Source organism: Anolis sagrei, chromosome 2, assembly GCF_037176765.1.
Source record: "Anolis sagrei isolate rAnoSag1 chromosome 2, rAnoSag1.mat, whole genome shotgun sequence".
Taxonomy (NCBI): domain Eukaryota; kingdom Metazoa; phylum Chordata; class Lepidosauria; order Squamata; family Dactyloidae; genus Anolis; species Anolis sagrei.
Window position 1 is genome coordinate 13,390,224 of NC_090022.1, and position 16,459 is coordinate 13,406,682.

Genomic DNA, 16,459 nt, shown 5'->3' on the forward strand with positions numbered 1-16,459 from the left:
CAGGAAAGCACCCCCGACAGATGGCCATCCAGCCTCTGTTTAAAAGCCTCCACCGCACTCTGGGGCAGAGAGTTCCACTGCTGAACGGCTCTCACAGTCAGGAAATCGGACTGTGGCGCAGCTAGTTAGTAGCAAGATGCATTAAATCACTACTGACCATCCGTAGTGGTCATGAGTGCGAAGCCAGCCCGGGTTGGAGTGAGCTCCTAACTGGGTTCTTGTAGGTTTTTTCAGGCTATATGGCCATGGTCTAGAGGCATTCTCTCCTGACATTTCGCCTGCATCTATGGTAAACATCCTCAGAGGTAGTGAGGTCTGTTGGAACTAGGAAAAAGGGTTTATATATCTGTGGAATGACCAGGGTGGGACAAAGGACTCTTGTCTGGTGGAGCTAGGTGTGAATGTTTCAACTGACCACCTTGATTAGCATATAATGGCCTGACAGTGCCTAGATCAAACTTTTGTTGAGAAGTGATTAGATGTCCTTGCTTGTTTCCTCTCTGTTGTTGTGCTGTTGTAATTTTAGAGGTTTTTAATACTGGTGGCCAGATTTTGTTAATTTTCATGGTTTCCTCCTTTCTGTTGAAATTGTCCACATGCACAACAGCACAACAGAGAGGAAGCAAACAAGGACATCTCAACAAAGGTTTGCTCTAGGCACTGTCAGGCCATTATATGCTAATCAAGGTGATCAGTTGAAACATTCACAACTAGCTCCAGCGGACAAGAGTCCTTTGTCTTATCCTGTTCATCCCACGGATATATAAACCCCTTTTCCTAGTTCCAACAGACCTCACTACCTCTGAGGATGCTTGCCATAGATGCAGGAGAAACGTCAGGAGAGAATGCCTCTAGAACATGGCCATATAGCCCGAAAAAACCTACAACAACCCAGTGATTCCAGCCATGAAAGCCTTCGACAATACATTGACTTTCTAACCATTAATAGTCTAGCTTGCTGTTGACCTATGCAGCCCGAAAGACAGTGGCACCCACCCCTACGTCCCATCTCGTAATCTAAGATCATCCGGGGAGGCCCTGCTCTCGCTTCCCTCAACAGCGCATCTGGCGGGGATGAGACAGGGCCTTCTCGGCTGTGGCCCCCTGCCTATGGAACACACTCCCAAATGAGGTAAGATCTGCTCCCTCCCTCCTGACTTTTAGAAAGAAATTAAAATCATGGTTTTGGGACCAGGCCTTCGGACATTAGATGTATGTAGAGTTTAGAGGACATTGACTAGAATGACAATACGACTGGCGAGACTGTTTTTACTATTTATTGTTTTAATGATTGCTTACGTACTGTCTAAATATGATTTATGCTTAATTGTGGTTTTTTTAATTTTAAGGAGCCCCTGGTGGCGCAGTGGGTTAAACCCCTGTGCTGGCAGGACTGAAGACCGACAGGTCGCAGGTTCGAATCCAGGGAGAGGCGGATGAGCTCCCTCTATCAGCTCCAGCTCCTCATGCAGGGACATGAGAGAAGCCTCCCACAAGGATGATAAAACATCAAATCATCCAGGTGTCCCCTGGGCAACGTCCTTGCAGACAGCCAATTCCCTCACACCAGAAGCGACTTGCAGTTTCTCAGGTCGCTCCTGACACGACAAAAAAAAATTGTAACTGTTATGAATTGGCATCGCGTTAGTGTCCAGTGTAAGGCACTGAATTTTGCCAGCTATGTGTAAACTGCTTTGAGTCCCCCTTGGGGTGAGAAAAGCGGTATATAAATACTGTAAACAAACAAACAAATAATATCTTGGGAATCGTCTACTATCGTTCTTCTTTGTATCCTTAACAAACAACAACACAAAGTGTGATTTAAAATCAGGTTTGCCTTTTTATCTAGACTGAGAAATAAAGAGTCAACCAATAAGTGCTACTGGAAATCATAGGCATTATTATTATTATTAACACTACTACAGTATATCGTAATTCGATAACAAAAGCATCTGTATACATACATACACACGCACACACAAGCGGTGGGTGTGAACTAGTTGCCAAATTGGAAATGGGAGAGGGCTTCTGTACCTTTAAGGATGTACACAAGATGGAATTCCAGCAAGTGTTGCTTGTTACATGGATTGAATCAACATTGTCATGGGATGCATTGACTATATGGTCAATGTAGGCCTATATAATGCTGTTCGTACTGCTCTATATGGGTCTACACTGGCCATATAATGCATTATATGGCAGTGTGGGTAGATCCAGCCTTGGCATATGCATAGCAACATCCTCTTCCTAGGCAACGCTTAAAGTAGGCACAGGCCAACTTTGGCCCTCCAGGTGTTTTGGACTTCAACTCCCACAATTCCTAACAGCCGGTAGGCTGTTAGGAATTATGGGAGTTGAAGTCCAAAACACCTGGAGGGCCAAAGTTGGCCCGTGCCTACTTTAAAGGCATAAGAACCTTCTCCAGGCTTCATGTGGCAACCCTATAAGTGAAAGAAATATGTTTTTCACTCCCTCAAAAGTAAATACTGGTCCTTTTCATCCTTTTCCAAATTTTCCATCGGAGGGAGACTTGGCTCTGTGTGTGGCTTCTCCTCGTGGTCCTCCGCCTCCATTTCCAACTCAACGTTGCTGCCTTCTTCAGCCACTTGTACGTTGGGAATACTGTTTTCTCTGCAGCTGAAGTCCTCTTTCTGCAGACCGGCCGTTGTCCGGTGGGTGTCCTGATGCTTGTACAAACTCGACGTGTGGTTGAACCGCCTCCCACAAACCAGGCACGCATAAGGCTTCTCTCCGGTGTGGATCCTCTCGTGCCTCACCAAGTCGGCTTTGTCCCTGAAGCCTTTCCCACAGATGAAGCACCAGTGTTTCTTCTGCCCTCTGCGGGTGAGGTTCTTCCTTGTGTTCTTCAACACTCCAGCCACGGGTTTGGGATCATCGCTCCCCGTCGGCCAAGTGTCCAAAGAGCCTCCGTTGCTAAAAACATGAACTGGGTCCTCTTGTGATGCCACCGGTACCGTGTAGCTGTTTTCTGGGCTCACACCGACTTCCTCGTTGCCTGTGGAAAGGAAGCCAAAGAGAAAGAGAACATGAAGAAAATGGAATAATTATTATTAAATTATTAAACTTTATTCATACCTCGCCACCATCTCCCCAAAGGAGACTCGGGGCGGCTAACATGAGGCCAAGCCCAAGAATTACAAGAAAACAAAGTAAAATACAAACAGGCAAAAATAACATCAAAGCAAAATGCAAACAATAACAAAATCTATATAAATAAAAATTGTAATGTTCGTTTGTGGGATTAACATAACTCAAAAACCACTAGATGAATTGACAACAAATTTGGTCACAATACACCTAACAGGCCAACAAGTGACCATCACTCATAAAACACTGAAAAACGCAGCAGAAGTGACTTAAAAAGCCAAAAAACACAAAATACATGACAACGCATGAACAAAACCACTTATATACACGCAAACACACATATATACACATATACACACACATATACATGTATATACACACACAAAACACATATACACAGGCTGGGACACAGCAACGGGTGGCAGGAGATGGCTAGTCTATAAAAATAAAAATAATGTTCGTTTGTGGGATTAACATAACTCAAAAACCACTGGACAAATTGACACCAAATTTGGACAGAATACACCTAACAATCCAATGAGCGACCATCACTTTAAAAAAATTGATTTTGTCATTTGGGAGTTGTAGTTGCTGGGACTTATAGTGCACCAACAATCAAAGAGCATTCTGAACTCCACCAACAATGGAAATGAACCAAACTTGGCACACAGGACTCCCATGAACAACAGAAAATACTGGAAGGTACTGTCGAAGGCTTTCATGGCCGGAATCACTGGGTTGTTGTAGGTTTTTTCAGGCTATATGGCCAGAGCAGTGGTTCTCAACCTGTGGGTCCCCAGATGTTTTGGCCTTCAACTCCCAGAAATTCTAACAGCTAGTCACCTGGCTGGGATTTCTGGGAATTGTAGGCCAAAACACCTGGGGACCCACAGTTTGAGAACCACTGTTCTAGAGGCATTCTCTCCATTCTCTAAATGGTTCCGGCCCAGCTTACCTGCCCGAACATATCTCTCCCTATGAACCACCTAGGACTTTAAGATCATCTGGGGAGACCGTGCTCTCAGTCCCGCCTTCTTTGCTGGCACAACTGGCGGGAACGAGAGACAGGGCCTTCTGAGTGGTGGCCCCTTGGCTGTGGAACTCCCTCCCTATGGAAAGTGAACACATGGCTTTTTGAACAAGCCTTTGGGAACCTAATGCAATAGATAAACACAGAACTATGTGAAATCGAATACTGGAATGGCTTAGACAATGTTTTTGGACAATGAGGCCAATAGTAAAGGTAGTGGTTTTATATGGTTTTAAAGGTTTTAATGTACCGTATCTTCCGGCATATAAGATGACCCCAACTTTTCCAGTTAAAATACAGAGTTTGGGATATACTCGTCATATAAGACTACCCCTCTTCCAAAGCACACCAAATAAAAATTTAAGAAGTATCAGATTTGATTTTAATATGGTAATTATCCTAATCTGTACCTCCTTCTCTGCCTCTCAGATCTCCCACATGCGCACCTGCACTGCAGTCTTCAGGAGTGAGAACTAAGAAGCAGAGGAGGAGGTACAGTAATAGGATACAAGGACGGTCCAGACAGGTAAAACAGTTGTGTTTTTCTGGGCCCAGAACCACTCTATCTCTTTTTTCTATACCCCAAGCGCCCTGGATGCCTGCAGCTTGCTCTGCCCTTCACTTACACCTTCCCAGTGAGGCATCCCTTCACCTCACCATCGGGACCATATTAAGTCCACGAATCCTGCTGAATGGATTTTTTTCTACCATACTTGTACAGCGTCGCCCTTATTTCATACAGTTGCTGCATACAGCAGGGACGCAGCCACTGCCATTTTTGAGCTTCCCTCACCATATGCAGCAACCACAGATTCTCTAATCTGCATTGGAAGTTTCAGCACCTGCTCTATAAGATGACTCCCAGAGTATAAGACCACTCCTGTATATAAGACGACTCCCACATATAAGGCTACTCCTGCGTATAAGTCGACTTCCGTGTATAAGGCAACTCCTGACTTTTGAGAAGATTTCCTTGGGTTAAAAGGTAGTCTTATATGCTAGAAAATATGGTATGTATTTTATAATTCTGCTTTAAGTGTTTACTGTAATTTTGACGTTGATTTAATGGCATCGAATAGCTGCCTATGTTGTAAAGCCGCCTTGAGTCACCTTTGGGTTCAAGAAAGACGGGGCAAAAATAGCATAAACAAACAAACAAACAAACAAACAAACAAATAAATAATAAAATGCAGTATGCTCCTGTTTGGCAAAAGATGGGATATATACTGTACACTCAGGTATTTTGAGTGTTCTATATATACAGTGCTCCCTCGCTACTTTGTGATTCGCTTTTAGCAAACTTGCTGTTTCGCCGTTTTCAAAAAATATTAATTTAAAATATATATTGCAGTATTTTTGCTGTTTTGCTGGTTTTTGCCACTGCTGATGCTCTCCGAGGCTCTTTCCCTCCTCAGTCCTCCCTCCCTCCAGCCTTGAAGGGATTTTCCTTCCTTTCCTTCACTTTATTTTAAGTTTATAAAGACTTAAAATAGTGTGCAACTACTAAAAGAATGTATAAATATTAAAATAAATATAATATAATAAATATTAATTTTAATATAATATTAATATAATATAATAAATATAATATAATAAATATTATATTAAATATTAAAATAAATATAGCGTCCCTACATCGCGGTTTTTCACTTATTGCGGAAGGTCCTGGAATGTAATTCCCGCAATGAGTGAGGGAACACTGTACTGCACACTCAAAATACTCCAAAACCTAAAACTGATCACATGTTTTATGATAAAACCTATTAGGAAACTCTATTTATAACCTAGGAACTAAAGTCGTGTTACATAGTGTTGCTGGCCAGACCCAAAGGGCTCCTCTTCACTCTGGAGAGAAGTAACAAATGAGGTGCCGCAGGTCTCAGAGGGATAAGGCTAGCCCTGTCCTTACCTGCGTATTGTCCAACGTCCAGATGTTTCCTCATGTGCCGGTTAAGAGCGGGTTTCTGGGTGAAGCTCTGCCCGCACTCCAGGCAGCTGTAAGGCCGCTCCCCCGTATGAACCGTCTGGTGCCGAAGGACCTGGGAAACGTCCCGGAAGCTCTTCCCGCACTCCAGGCATTCGGGGCGTTTGCGGCCTCCCGTGTGGTTCCTCGGAGGCCGGATGGTGACTTCAAAACCTGTGCGGCCACAAGCAAAAGCCATCTTATATAGACAACCCCAAAGAGAAGGAGGCAAGCATGTGATAAATCTGGGATCTACAGAATGATTCAAATCTTGAACCCCACTTTAAAAAAAGCTCAGGAGTAATCCAAGAAATTATTAAGACAAGAATCAACTTCAAGTCAGAACTTATATTACTAGGACTGTTAGATGATCAAACGAGAGAATGCTGCAGTATAGGTTAACAAGAAGACTCCTATACGCTCAACAGTGGAAAAAGATAGGGACACACCGAGTATGTGAGACTGGACAATGAAGATGTGGGAACTAACAGAAATGGACAAGTGTGTGTGTGTGCATATACTAGCTGTATCTGCAATGCGTTACTGTGGCCAACCTTCCCTCCCTCTTTCTCTTCTTCTTTCCCTCCTTCCTTCACTTCCTTTTTCCTTTCTTCCCTTTTCTTCTTTCCTTCCTTCCCCCTTTTTCTTTTCCTTCTTCTCTCCTGTCTTCCTTCTCTACCTATTTCCTTCCTTCCTACGCTTTTTGCTTACGTCCTTCCTTCTCTTTCCTTCACTCCCTTTCCCTCCTTCCTTCCCTTATTTTCTTTCCTTCTCTCCTTCCTTACTTCTCTACATCTGCCCTTCCTTCCCCCTTTTTCTTTTACTTCTGCTTTCTCTTTCTTCCTTTTCTATTTCCTTCCTTCCTTTGCTTTTTGCTTACGTCCTTCCTTCTCTCTTTCCTTCACTCCCCTTCCCTCCTTCCTTCCCTTATTTCCTTTCCTTCTCTCCTTCCTTACTTCTCTACATCTGCCCTTCCTTCCCCCTTTTTCTTTTACTTCTGCTTTCCCTTTCTTCCTTTTCTATTTCCTTCCTTCCTTTGCTTTTTGCTTACATCCTTCCTTCTCTCTTTCCTTCACTCCCTTTCCCTCCTTCCTTCCTTCCCTTATTTTCTTTCCTTCTCTCCTTCCTTCCTTCTCTACATCTGCCCTTCCTTCCCCCTTTTTCTTTTACTTCTGCTTTCTTTCCTTTCTTCCTTCTCTACCTATTTCCTTCCTTCCTTTGCTTTTTGCTTACATCCTTCCTTCTCTCTTTCCTTCACTCTCTTTCCCTCCTTCCTTCGCTCCCTCTTTCCTTCCTTCCCTTATTTACTTTCTTTCCTTCCTTCTCTACATCTTTCTTTCCTTCCCCCTTTTTCTTTTACTTCTGCTTTCTCTCCTTTCTTCCTTCTCTACCTATTTCCTTCCTTCCTTTGCTTTTCGTTTACATCCTTCCTTCCCTCTTTCCTTCACTCCCTTTCTCTCCTTCTTTCCCTCCATTCTTTGCTCCCTCTTTCCTTCCTTCCGTTATTTTTTTTCCTTCTCTACATCTTTCCTTCCTTCCCCTTTTCTTTTCCTTCTTTCTCTCCTTTCTTCTTTTCTTCACTCTTTGCTTCCATGCTTCCTTCTTTATTTACCTCCCTCTTTTCTCTCTCTTTCATTTCCCCCTTCCCTTTTTTCTGTATTGTCATTTAGCTTTTTTGGGTTTTTAAGTCCTTTCTGCTGTCTTTTTGTGTGGCGGGGGGGGGGGGTGTTATGAGTGATGGTCACTCATTGGTCTGTTAGGCATATTCTGTCTGACGTGTGATCAGATACAAAAGCCAGAATAGTGATCTTGTTTTCTGTGTACTAGTCTTGTTGTGTATCAAATGATGATGATGATGATGATGATGATAATAATAATAATGTGTTGTCGAAGGCTTTCATGGACAGAATCACTGGGTGGCTGTGAGTTTTCCGGACTGTATGGCCATGTTCCAGAAGCATTCTCTCCTAACATTTCACCTGCATCTATGGCAGGCATCCTCAGATGTTGTGAGGATGCCTGCCATAGATGTGGGCGAAACAATGGGAGATAATGCTTCTGGAACACAGCCATACAGCCTGGAAAACCCACAGCAACCCAATAATAATAATAATAATAATAATGACTGCCCCATTACACTATTACAGTTTTTCCCAGTTTTGTGGTAAAAGATGCTTCGGCTTACATTTGGGTTGGTTTATACTTGAGTATATACAGTATTCAGATTCCAAGACACCTCAAGAAGTAGTAATGAAAATGAAAACAGAAAGAACCAGAAATACCCTCAGGAGATAGCTAAGTGTTCACAATAAAGTAAGTATAGAAAAGAAGCGGGGACTATGGGGATTCTGGGACGCATAATGGAAAAATCCCTCATTTCCAAACTAGATGAAAACTGCACCTTTGGATGTGTACCTGGGAAATCCTTGTCTTCCGAATGCTTTCTCAGGTGCCGATTGAGAGCCGGCTTCTGGGTGAAGCTCTGTCCGCACTCGGAACAGGCGTACGGCTTCTCCCCCGTGTGAACTGTCTGGTGCCGAAGGACGTGGGAAAGGTCCCGAAAGCTCTTCCCACACTCCGGGCATTCGGGACGCTTGCGCCCAGAGTGCTGTGCCTTCTGGTGCCTTGCCAGCTGGAAGGCATCCAGAAAGCTTTCTCCACATTCGAGGCACCAGTGCCCGTGCTCCTCCAGCCGTACTACTGTCTCGTACACGCCTTCGCTGCAGAGGGTGGCCTCTTCCCAACCCTCCATCGGCTCCAATCCATCCTCCATTGGTTCAAGCTCCTGGCCATTTTCGAGCAAACCGGACTGTCCTGGCAAAGTCCCGAAGAGAACGGGCAGCTCAGAAACCCCTTGGTGATGAGATGCATCCACCTTATTCCCATTCGTGGCTCTCTCGCTGGAGGAAAGGGCATACGCATCCAGGCATCTGATGTTCCCTGGACCAGAAAAGGAAACAGGGAGACTGAGACTGAGTAACCAACATGTAAACAACTATAAGGATAAACAGTTGCACTACACAGCTGATTCATGTTCAGCTTATGATGTAGTAAGACTCCTAGATCCATGTACTGTTTATTGAAGCATGTAAGAAATCCGTGAGTGTGTGTGTGTCAATTGTAAAATAAGATGTCTGAAGCTGATTGCTCAGGCAATGCCCAGGGAGCAGTCTGAGCCTGGGACTTTTGGTTACTGTTACATTTTTGTTCAGGCTTGAGCTATGCAGGTGCTTAGAGAGAAGTAGAGAGATTGAGTTTGAAGTCTGCTCTCGCTTCATGAGCTACTGAAGGAGTTTATACACATGGACAAGGGAAGAGCATTTTAAATCTCTCATAAAAGGACATTATGTGAGTTGATGCAACTGATCACACTGTACATACATTGTTTTGAACTACGAAAATAAACTACTTGTTCTTTAGTATTCACCTGCATGGCATATTTTCTTTCTCTGGCAAAAACTGAGTATATACATATTTCCTTATCACCCCTACAATTTACCCGATCAGCCCTACATATTTGGTTGTCAGGTGTATTGTTTTGTTGAAATAGAGAGCTGTTTTATATGTTATTTTTGGTCTTGGCCACACATAAAATGTATTGTTCTGATGTGAGATTCCCAATATATTGTCCGTTTGATATATGGACATATGGATATATGATATCTCTCACCTTCTGATACAATTCTGATACACCTTCTGATACAATTGATTTATTTATTTACAGTATTTCTATAGCACTTTTCTCACCCCGAGGGGGACTCAATTTACAATCAAATAATATCTGTGTATCCTCAATTTCAGGTGCCCCGCTGATACAAATCTGTTCATTATAAGGAATGCCCTTAAATCTCTCATATCTGACCATAGTCTCAAACTGATCAAATCTAGCTCGAGTAAATGTAATAATAATAATAAATAGAGTAAAATAATATATCTGACAAATAATAAATAACTTTTACTCGGGTATAAGCCGAGGGGGGCTTTTTCAACCTTAAAAAGGGCTGAAAAACTCGGCTTATACTTGGGTATATACGGTATATGATGACATCTCTTGGAGATAAGACCCATGTCTGAACATGATGTTCTTATGCAGCTTTTATACATATAGCCTGAACGTAAGAAAATGTGTCACTTTCTCAGTCAGTTTTCGGATTTCAGAATTCTGCAAAAGGGATACTCCACCTGTACTTCCAAACTCAGGAAAAAGCCTTTGGGCTTACCCGATGACGTGAGCTCCTGCCGGCTGTCCATCTGAGCTTCTCTGTGGACTTGTCTGTTCAGTGCAGACCCCAATGAAGTCCAGTCTGTCTCAGGGGAGACCACAACCACCTCCTCGCAGGGACCCAACACCTAAAAACAAAAACAAAGATGATGCTCTTCCTGTAAACATCTCTGTGATGATCAGTTTCTAAGATACTGGCATACTTGTATTGCACATACATAGTGAATGGAGGGAAAGGGGGCTAGTTACACACCCAACGCTTGCTGCATTTTCCCTCAAAGAGAAATGTGATAGGGGAAATAGAAGAGGGGGAGCATTTATACAAGGCCCCCGTAAAAAGCTGGTGTCCCAAATGCTTCCCCAGCAGGTAGAACACTTTTTGCCCTTTTAGCCAGTAAGGAAATGGTTTTGTTTTTGTTCTATCTGGTGGCCGCCAACAAGACTGCTCGTTACTCATCCTTGTGGCCTGTTTCCAGGATGCCTGCCCTGCTGTTAATTCCAACTAGCCATATGAGGGTGAGAACCAGACGCCTAGTTTTCTTCTTAAATTCTGGACCATAGGACAGTGAGGATCTTGACAGATTAGAGAGATGGGCCAAAACTAACAAAATGAAGTTCAACAGTGACAAATGCAAGATACTCCACTTTGGCAGGAAAAAGGAAATGCAAAGATACAAAATGGGGGACGCCTGGCTCGAGAGCAGTACGTGTGAAAAAGATCTTGGAGTCCTCGTGGACAACAGGTTAAACATGAGCCAACAATGTGATGTGGCGGCAAAAAAAGCCAATGGGATTTTGGCCTGCATCAATAGGAGCATAGTGTCTAGATCTAAGGAAGTAATGCTACCCCTCTATTCCGTTTTGGTTAGACCACACCCGGAATATTGTGTCCAATTCTGGGTATCACAATTCAAGAGAGATATTGACAAGCTGGAATGTGTCCAGAGGAGGGCAATTAAAATGATCAAGAGTCTGGAGAACAAGCCCTATGAGGAGCAGCTTAAGGAACTGGGCATGAAGAAGAGAAGGATGAGAGGAGAGACATGATAGCCATGTATAAATATGTGAGAGGAAGCCACAGGGAGGAGGGAGCAAGCTTGTTTTCTGCTTCCTTGGAGACTAGGACGGAAGCAATGGCTTCAAACTACAAGAATGGAGATTCCATCTGAACATGAGGAAGAACTTTGTGACTGTGAGAGTGGTTCAGCAGTGGAACTCTCTGCCCCGGAGTGTGGTGGAGGCTCCTTCTTTGGAAGCTTTTAAACAGAGACTGGATGGCCATCTGTCAGGGGTGATTTGAATGCAATATTCCTGCTTCTTGGCAGGGGGTTGGACTGGATGGCCCATGAGGTCTCTTCCAACTCTTTGATTCTATGATTCTATGAAATCGAGGTAAGTAGAGGTGCCCCTCTCTTTTGCTTTGGTCAGACCTCACCTGGAATAGTACTGCTTTCCGTTCTGGGCACCACAAGCTCAGGAAGGATATGCACAAGCTAGAACATGTCCAAAGATGGGCAACCAAAATGATCATAGGTTTGGAAACCATTGTTGGAATTCAACCCCACACACTGCCCAAGTCCCAAGTCCTCAATGAGGAACAGTTTAGTTAGCTTAGTATAGCCTGAGGGTTTCCCTTCCTCTGTGCCTCCGGAATGACAGTTGGGAATGTATCTTTTTCTTCTCGTCCTTCTGCTCTCATTCTGATTGGTTGTTTAAAATACTTTTCTACCACAAGCCTTTTTGAATTACTATTATTATTATTTATTGGTTTTGTATGGTTTTTATATTATTTGCTAAATGTTTTAAATTGTATTTCATGTTGTTGGGAGCATTGAATTGTGCCGACTGTAAACCGCCTTGAGTCACCTTCGGGCTGAGAAAGGTGGTAAATAAATACAGCAAATAAATAATAACTCCTTGTGGGAGACTCCTCTCAAGTCCCCACATAGGGAGCTGGAGCTGACAGAGGAGCTCAACTGGCTCTCCCTGGATTTGAACAGCTGACCTATCCATCAGCAGTCCTGTTGGCACAAGGGTTTAACCCACTGCACCACTGGGGACTCCTTCCAATTTTCTGATTCTCTGCCTCTTACCTTGAGCTGTTGTTGCTGGTCTCGAAGGAACTCTTCCGCCAGGGCCACCGCCTGAGAGCAGGCCTGGGGACAATGGCTCCTGACCCAGCTCTGCATCTCCTGAGGCAAGATGGTCAGGAACTGCTCCAAGATCAACAACTCCAGGATTTGCTCCTTGGTGCGTTTCTCCGGCATCAGCCACCGGTGGCAACATTCCCGGAGTCTCCGACAAATCTCGCGGGGACCCACCGTCTCCTGATAGCGCAGCATCCGGAAGTGGCGACGCTGGGCTTCCGCCTTGAGAGGGTCTTCCCCCAGGACCACCTCCTTGGCCACCACCCTGTGCTCTCCACCGTCTGGGCCCTGAAACGCCAGGCCGTTGTCCACCAAGAGCTGGGCCACCACTTCTCCATTAGGCCACTGGCTGCCCTCGGCGACCACCCCGCACAAGTCCCACGGCACCGGCTTCGATTGTTGTTGAAGTCCACACTCGACGGGAAGGGGCTGGACGGCCTTCAAGACCTCCTGCCACTGGGCCTCCCAGCGCTGGGCCAAGCCTTCGTCGGAGCCTTGGACCAAGTCTTGTGGGGCCACCCAGCCGAGGAACTCCCCAATGGTCCCCACCTGAATGACACGAGGGGTGATCCTTTCTCCTTCCACCTCCAGAGTCTTCGTGGGGGCTTCCTCCCCTCTGTTCCTATCAGAGTTCACTCCATGTTCCAAGACGTTTTGGAAAGAGAGGCTCACCGCTCCTCCAGGCGTCAATTCAGTAGCCATATTGCTAGCCAATGTTCACACACAGGCAATGTGCCTTCTGCGGAGGGAGGAACAGCCTCTTGATGTCTACCGAGTCCAACCGTACAGGACCAATACTTCTTAAATGTTACTATAGTAAGGCTTCCCACTCAAAATAACCAAATAAATATTTGCGATTATCCAGTCCAATGGTAGCTAAATGGCCAGGATTGTGACAAAAGAGCCTCCGCTTAGACATAGTGTGAGAAATGCACATCTTTACGGGCTGATTCCATTGGATCTCTTGGTGATGCTCCCAAAATCGGAAGACCTCCAGTTGAAGAGATAATACATGCTTGATTTGAAAACTAGCAAAAGATGGGATTCAGTTCCCTTGAAGGAAAAAGAAACAAAATATGATAAATATCCAAGCGTAAGAAATATAGTTAGATGTCTTGTTTTGATAGAAGAACCAAAATTTACTAAAATATTCTTAATTACGCAGTCGTAGGATGTTCTTATACAAGTTAAATCTCCCTAATCCAGTGGTTCTCAACCTGGGGTCCCCAGATGTTTTTGGCCTTCAACTCCCAGAAATCCTAACAGCTGGTAAACTGGATGGGATTTCTGGGAGTTGTAGGCCAAAAACATCTGGGGACCCCTGGTTGAGAACCACTGCCCTAATCCAAAATACCTTGGCAGTAGAAGCATTCTGTAGTTTGGATTCTGGAATACTTGCATATACTTAATGAGAGATTTGGGAGGTGGGACCCAAGTCTAAATATGAAATTAATTTATATTTCATTACACCTTAAACACAGAGCATGAATTATTATTATTATTATTATTATTATAAACACAACAAGATGAGTCCACAGCAGTCACTCTGCTGGCTGTTGAATTGGATCACACGTCAGACACTTCCCAAATGTCTAGGACTGTGTGATGTATCGGCGAATGATGCGTGCAGATTTTCCTGCTTCTTGGCAGAAGGGGGTTGGACTGGATGGCCCTTGAGGTCTCTTCCAACTCTATGATTCTTTGTTATGTCGACGTCCAACTTTTTGGAACTTTGGAGGTTGTGCTCGAATCCAGCACACAGGTTTTGCTGTTGCTCCACCCTCCATGACAGAGAGCCATCAGGGCTTCCTCTTTCCTTTTGGTCGCCGGGTATTTTCATATCTTTTTTTTCATGGTGTCGTAAAATACTTCTCCCAGTTGTTTAAGTGTTACCTAATTTCTCTACTTACAGTTCAAGATGTTTTCGATCTGCTTAGGTAAACAATAAGCTGGGCTGACAGTCAGGAGCTCACGCTGACCCGGGGCTTTGAACTGGCAACCTTTTGGTTGGTAGATTTTATCATTGCTGGTGATTTACCAGCTATGCTAAAGTTTAGGTAAACAATAAGCCGGGTTGACAGTCAGGAGCTCATACCGAACCAGGGTTTTGAACTGGCAACCTTTCGGTTGGTAGATCTTTTCACTGCTGGTGATTTATCACCTAAAGGGTGAATATCACACAGCCCTGCAAATATCGCTGGATTGCAGTTCCCATCATGCCTTAACATGGGCTGGAGTGTCAAGGACTGCTGGGTCTTGCAACCTATTAATAATATTCCCTTGGTGTCAACTCTTTCTCCATTTAGGTAATGAGGTATGAAATGATATCTAGTCTAACTATTTACACATCTCAAGTGCTCTAGAAATCTCTGAGGCAGGCATGGGCCAACTTGGGTCCTCCAGGTGTTTTGGACTCCAACTCCCACAATTCCTAACAGCCTACTGGCTGTTAGGAATTGTGGGAGTTGGAGTCCAAAACACCTGGAGGGCCCAAGTTTGTCCATGCCTGTGCTAGGCCCTCCAATGTAACTCTGTTCCACTTTCTGGCACCTCGTAGCATCCAGGCGCTTTCCCCCAATGTTTACTTGGAGTCTCCTTTCTTGTAATCCGAACCCACTGCTATCTATAAATAAATAAAAGGCCCTGCACCGCACTTTGGTGGCAGCGTTAACCAGCAATTCCCTTTGCACCCATTGCCCCCAGCAGCACATTCTTTTTGGGGGATGATGGGCTTTCCATAAGCTCTGGCTTGATGCCAAGGAGACAGGTTTCCAAAAAGCAGAAACCTTCCAACTTCCACAGGAGGTGTATTATCTCCACTATATAATCAATGCAGTTGGGACACCACTTGAACTGCTCATGGGAATTGTAGTTTACAGAGAGAGAGAGAGAGAGACCTTGCAAAGATACAAAATACCTTGCAAAATTACCAGGATTCCATAGCATTGGATTTATGGTAGAGAATTATAGAGTTGGAAGAGACCTCGTGGGCCATCCAGTCCAACCCCATTCTGCCAAGAAGCAGGAAAACTGCATTCAAAGCACCCCTGAGAGATGGCCATCCAGCCTCTGCTTCAAAGCCTCCAAAGAAGTAATGACATTCTCTGTGCGCCTTCTTCCCGTTGCATTCCAAAAGAGATCAGGGTAAAAAAGGAATGGGATTTGCAATCTTTTTCCAGATATTGTCGAAGTCTTTCATGGCTGGAATAACTGAGATGTTGCAGGTTTTTCGGGCTATATGGCCATGTTCTAGAAGCATTTTCTCCTGACCTTTTACCTGCATCTGTGGCAAGCATCCTCAGAGGTTGTGAGGTCTAATATATTGTCGAAGGCTTTCATGGCCGGAATCATTGGGTTGTTGTAGGTTTTTTCGGGCTATATGGCCATGGTCTAGAGGCATTCTCTCCTGACGTTTCGCCTGCATCTATGGCAAGCATCCTCTGAGGTAGTGAGGTCTGTTGGAACTAGGAAAAAGGGTTAGAGTCCAAAACACCTGGATTCCACGGATATATAAACCCTTTTTCCTACAACAACCTGTTAGAAATTAGGCAAGTTGGAAATTAGGCAAGTGGGGTTTATATTATCTGTGGAATGTCCAGGGTGGGAGAAAGAACTCTTCTCTGCTTGAGGCAGGTGTGCATGTTGCAATTGGACACCTTGATTACTATTGAATGGCCTTGCAGCTTCAAAGCCTGGCTGCTTCTTGCCTGGGGGGATCCTTTGTTGGGAGGTGGTTAGCTGGTCCTAGACTTTCCATAGATATATAAACCCAACTTTTCTAGTTTCCAACAGACCTCACAACCTCTGAGGATGCTTGCCATAGATGCAGGCAAAACGTCAGGAGAGAATGCTTCCAGAACATGGCCATATAGCCCGAAAAACCTAGATAGTTCAATCCTATCTTTATTATATTTTATGGCTGCAGATGCAACAAAGTAAACAACATTCTCTGTGCACCTTTTTCCTATTGCAATCCAAAAGAGATCAGA

At 44.3% G+C, this 16,459-nt stretch overlaps 1 protein-coding gene across 1 annotated transcript in view; it reads right to left on the reverse strand.

The window, feature by feature from the left end:
• Nucleotides 1-1,817: 1,817 nt before the first annotated feature.
• LOC132766018 (zinc finger and SCAN domain-containing protein 31-like) overlaps nt 1,818-16,459 on the reverse strand; it is a 16,856-nt gene continuing 2,214 nt past the window's right edge. Inside the window, exons 2-6 of the mRNA XM_060760337.2 lie at nt 12,417-13,523; nt 10,322-10,451; nt 8,517-9,041; nt 6,048-6,275; nt 1,818-3,016 (exon numbers count right to left, since the gene is read on the reverse strand). Of these exons, the coding sequence (XP_060616320.2) occupies nt 2,466-3,016; nt 6,048-6,275; nt 8,517-9,041; nt 10,322-10,451; nt 12,417-13,172 (2,190 nt within the window). The 5' untranslated portion in view covers nt 13,173-13,523 and the 3' untranslated portion in view covers nt 1,818-2,465. The remainder of the gene's footprint in view (nt 3,017-6,047; nt 6,276-8,516; nt 9,042-10,321; nt 10,452-12,416; nt 13,524-16,459) is intronic.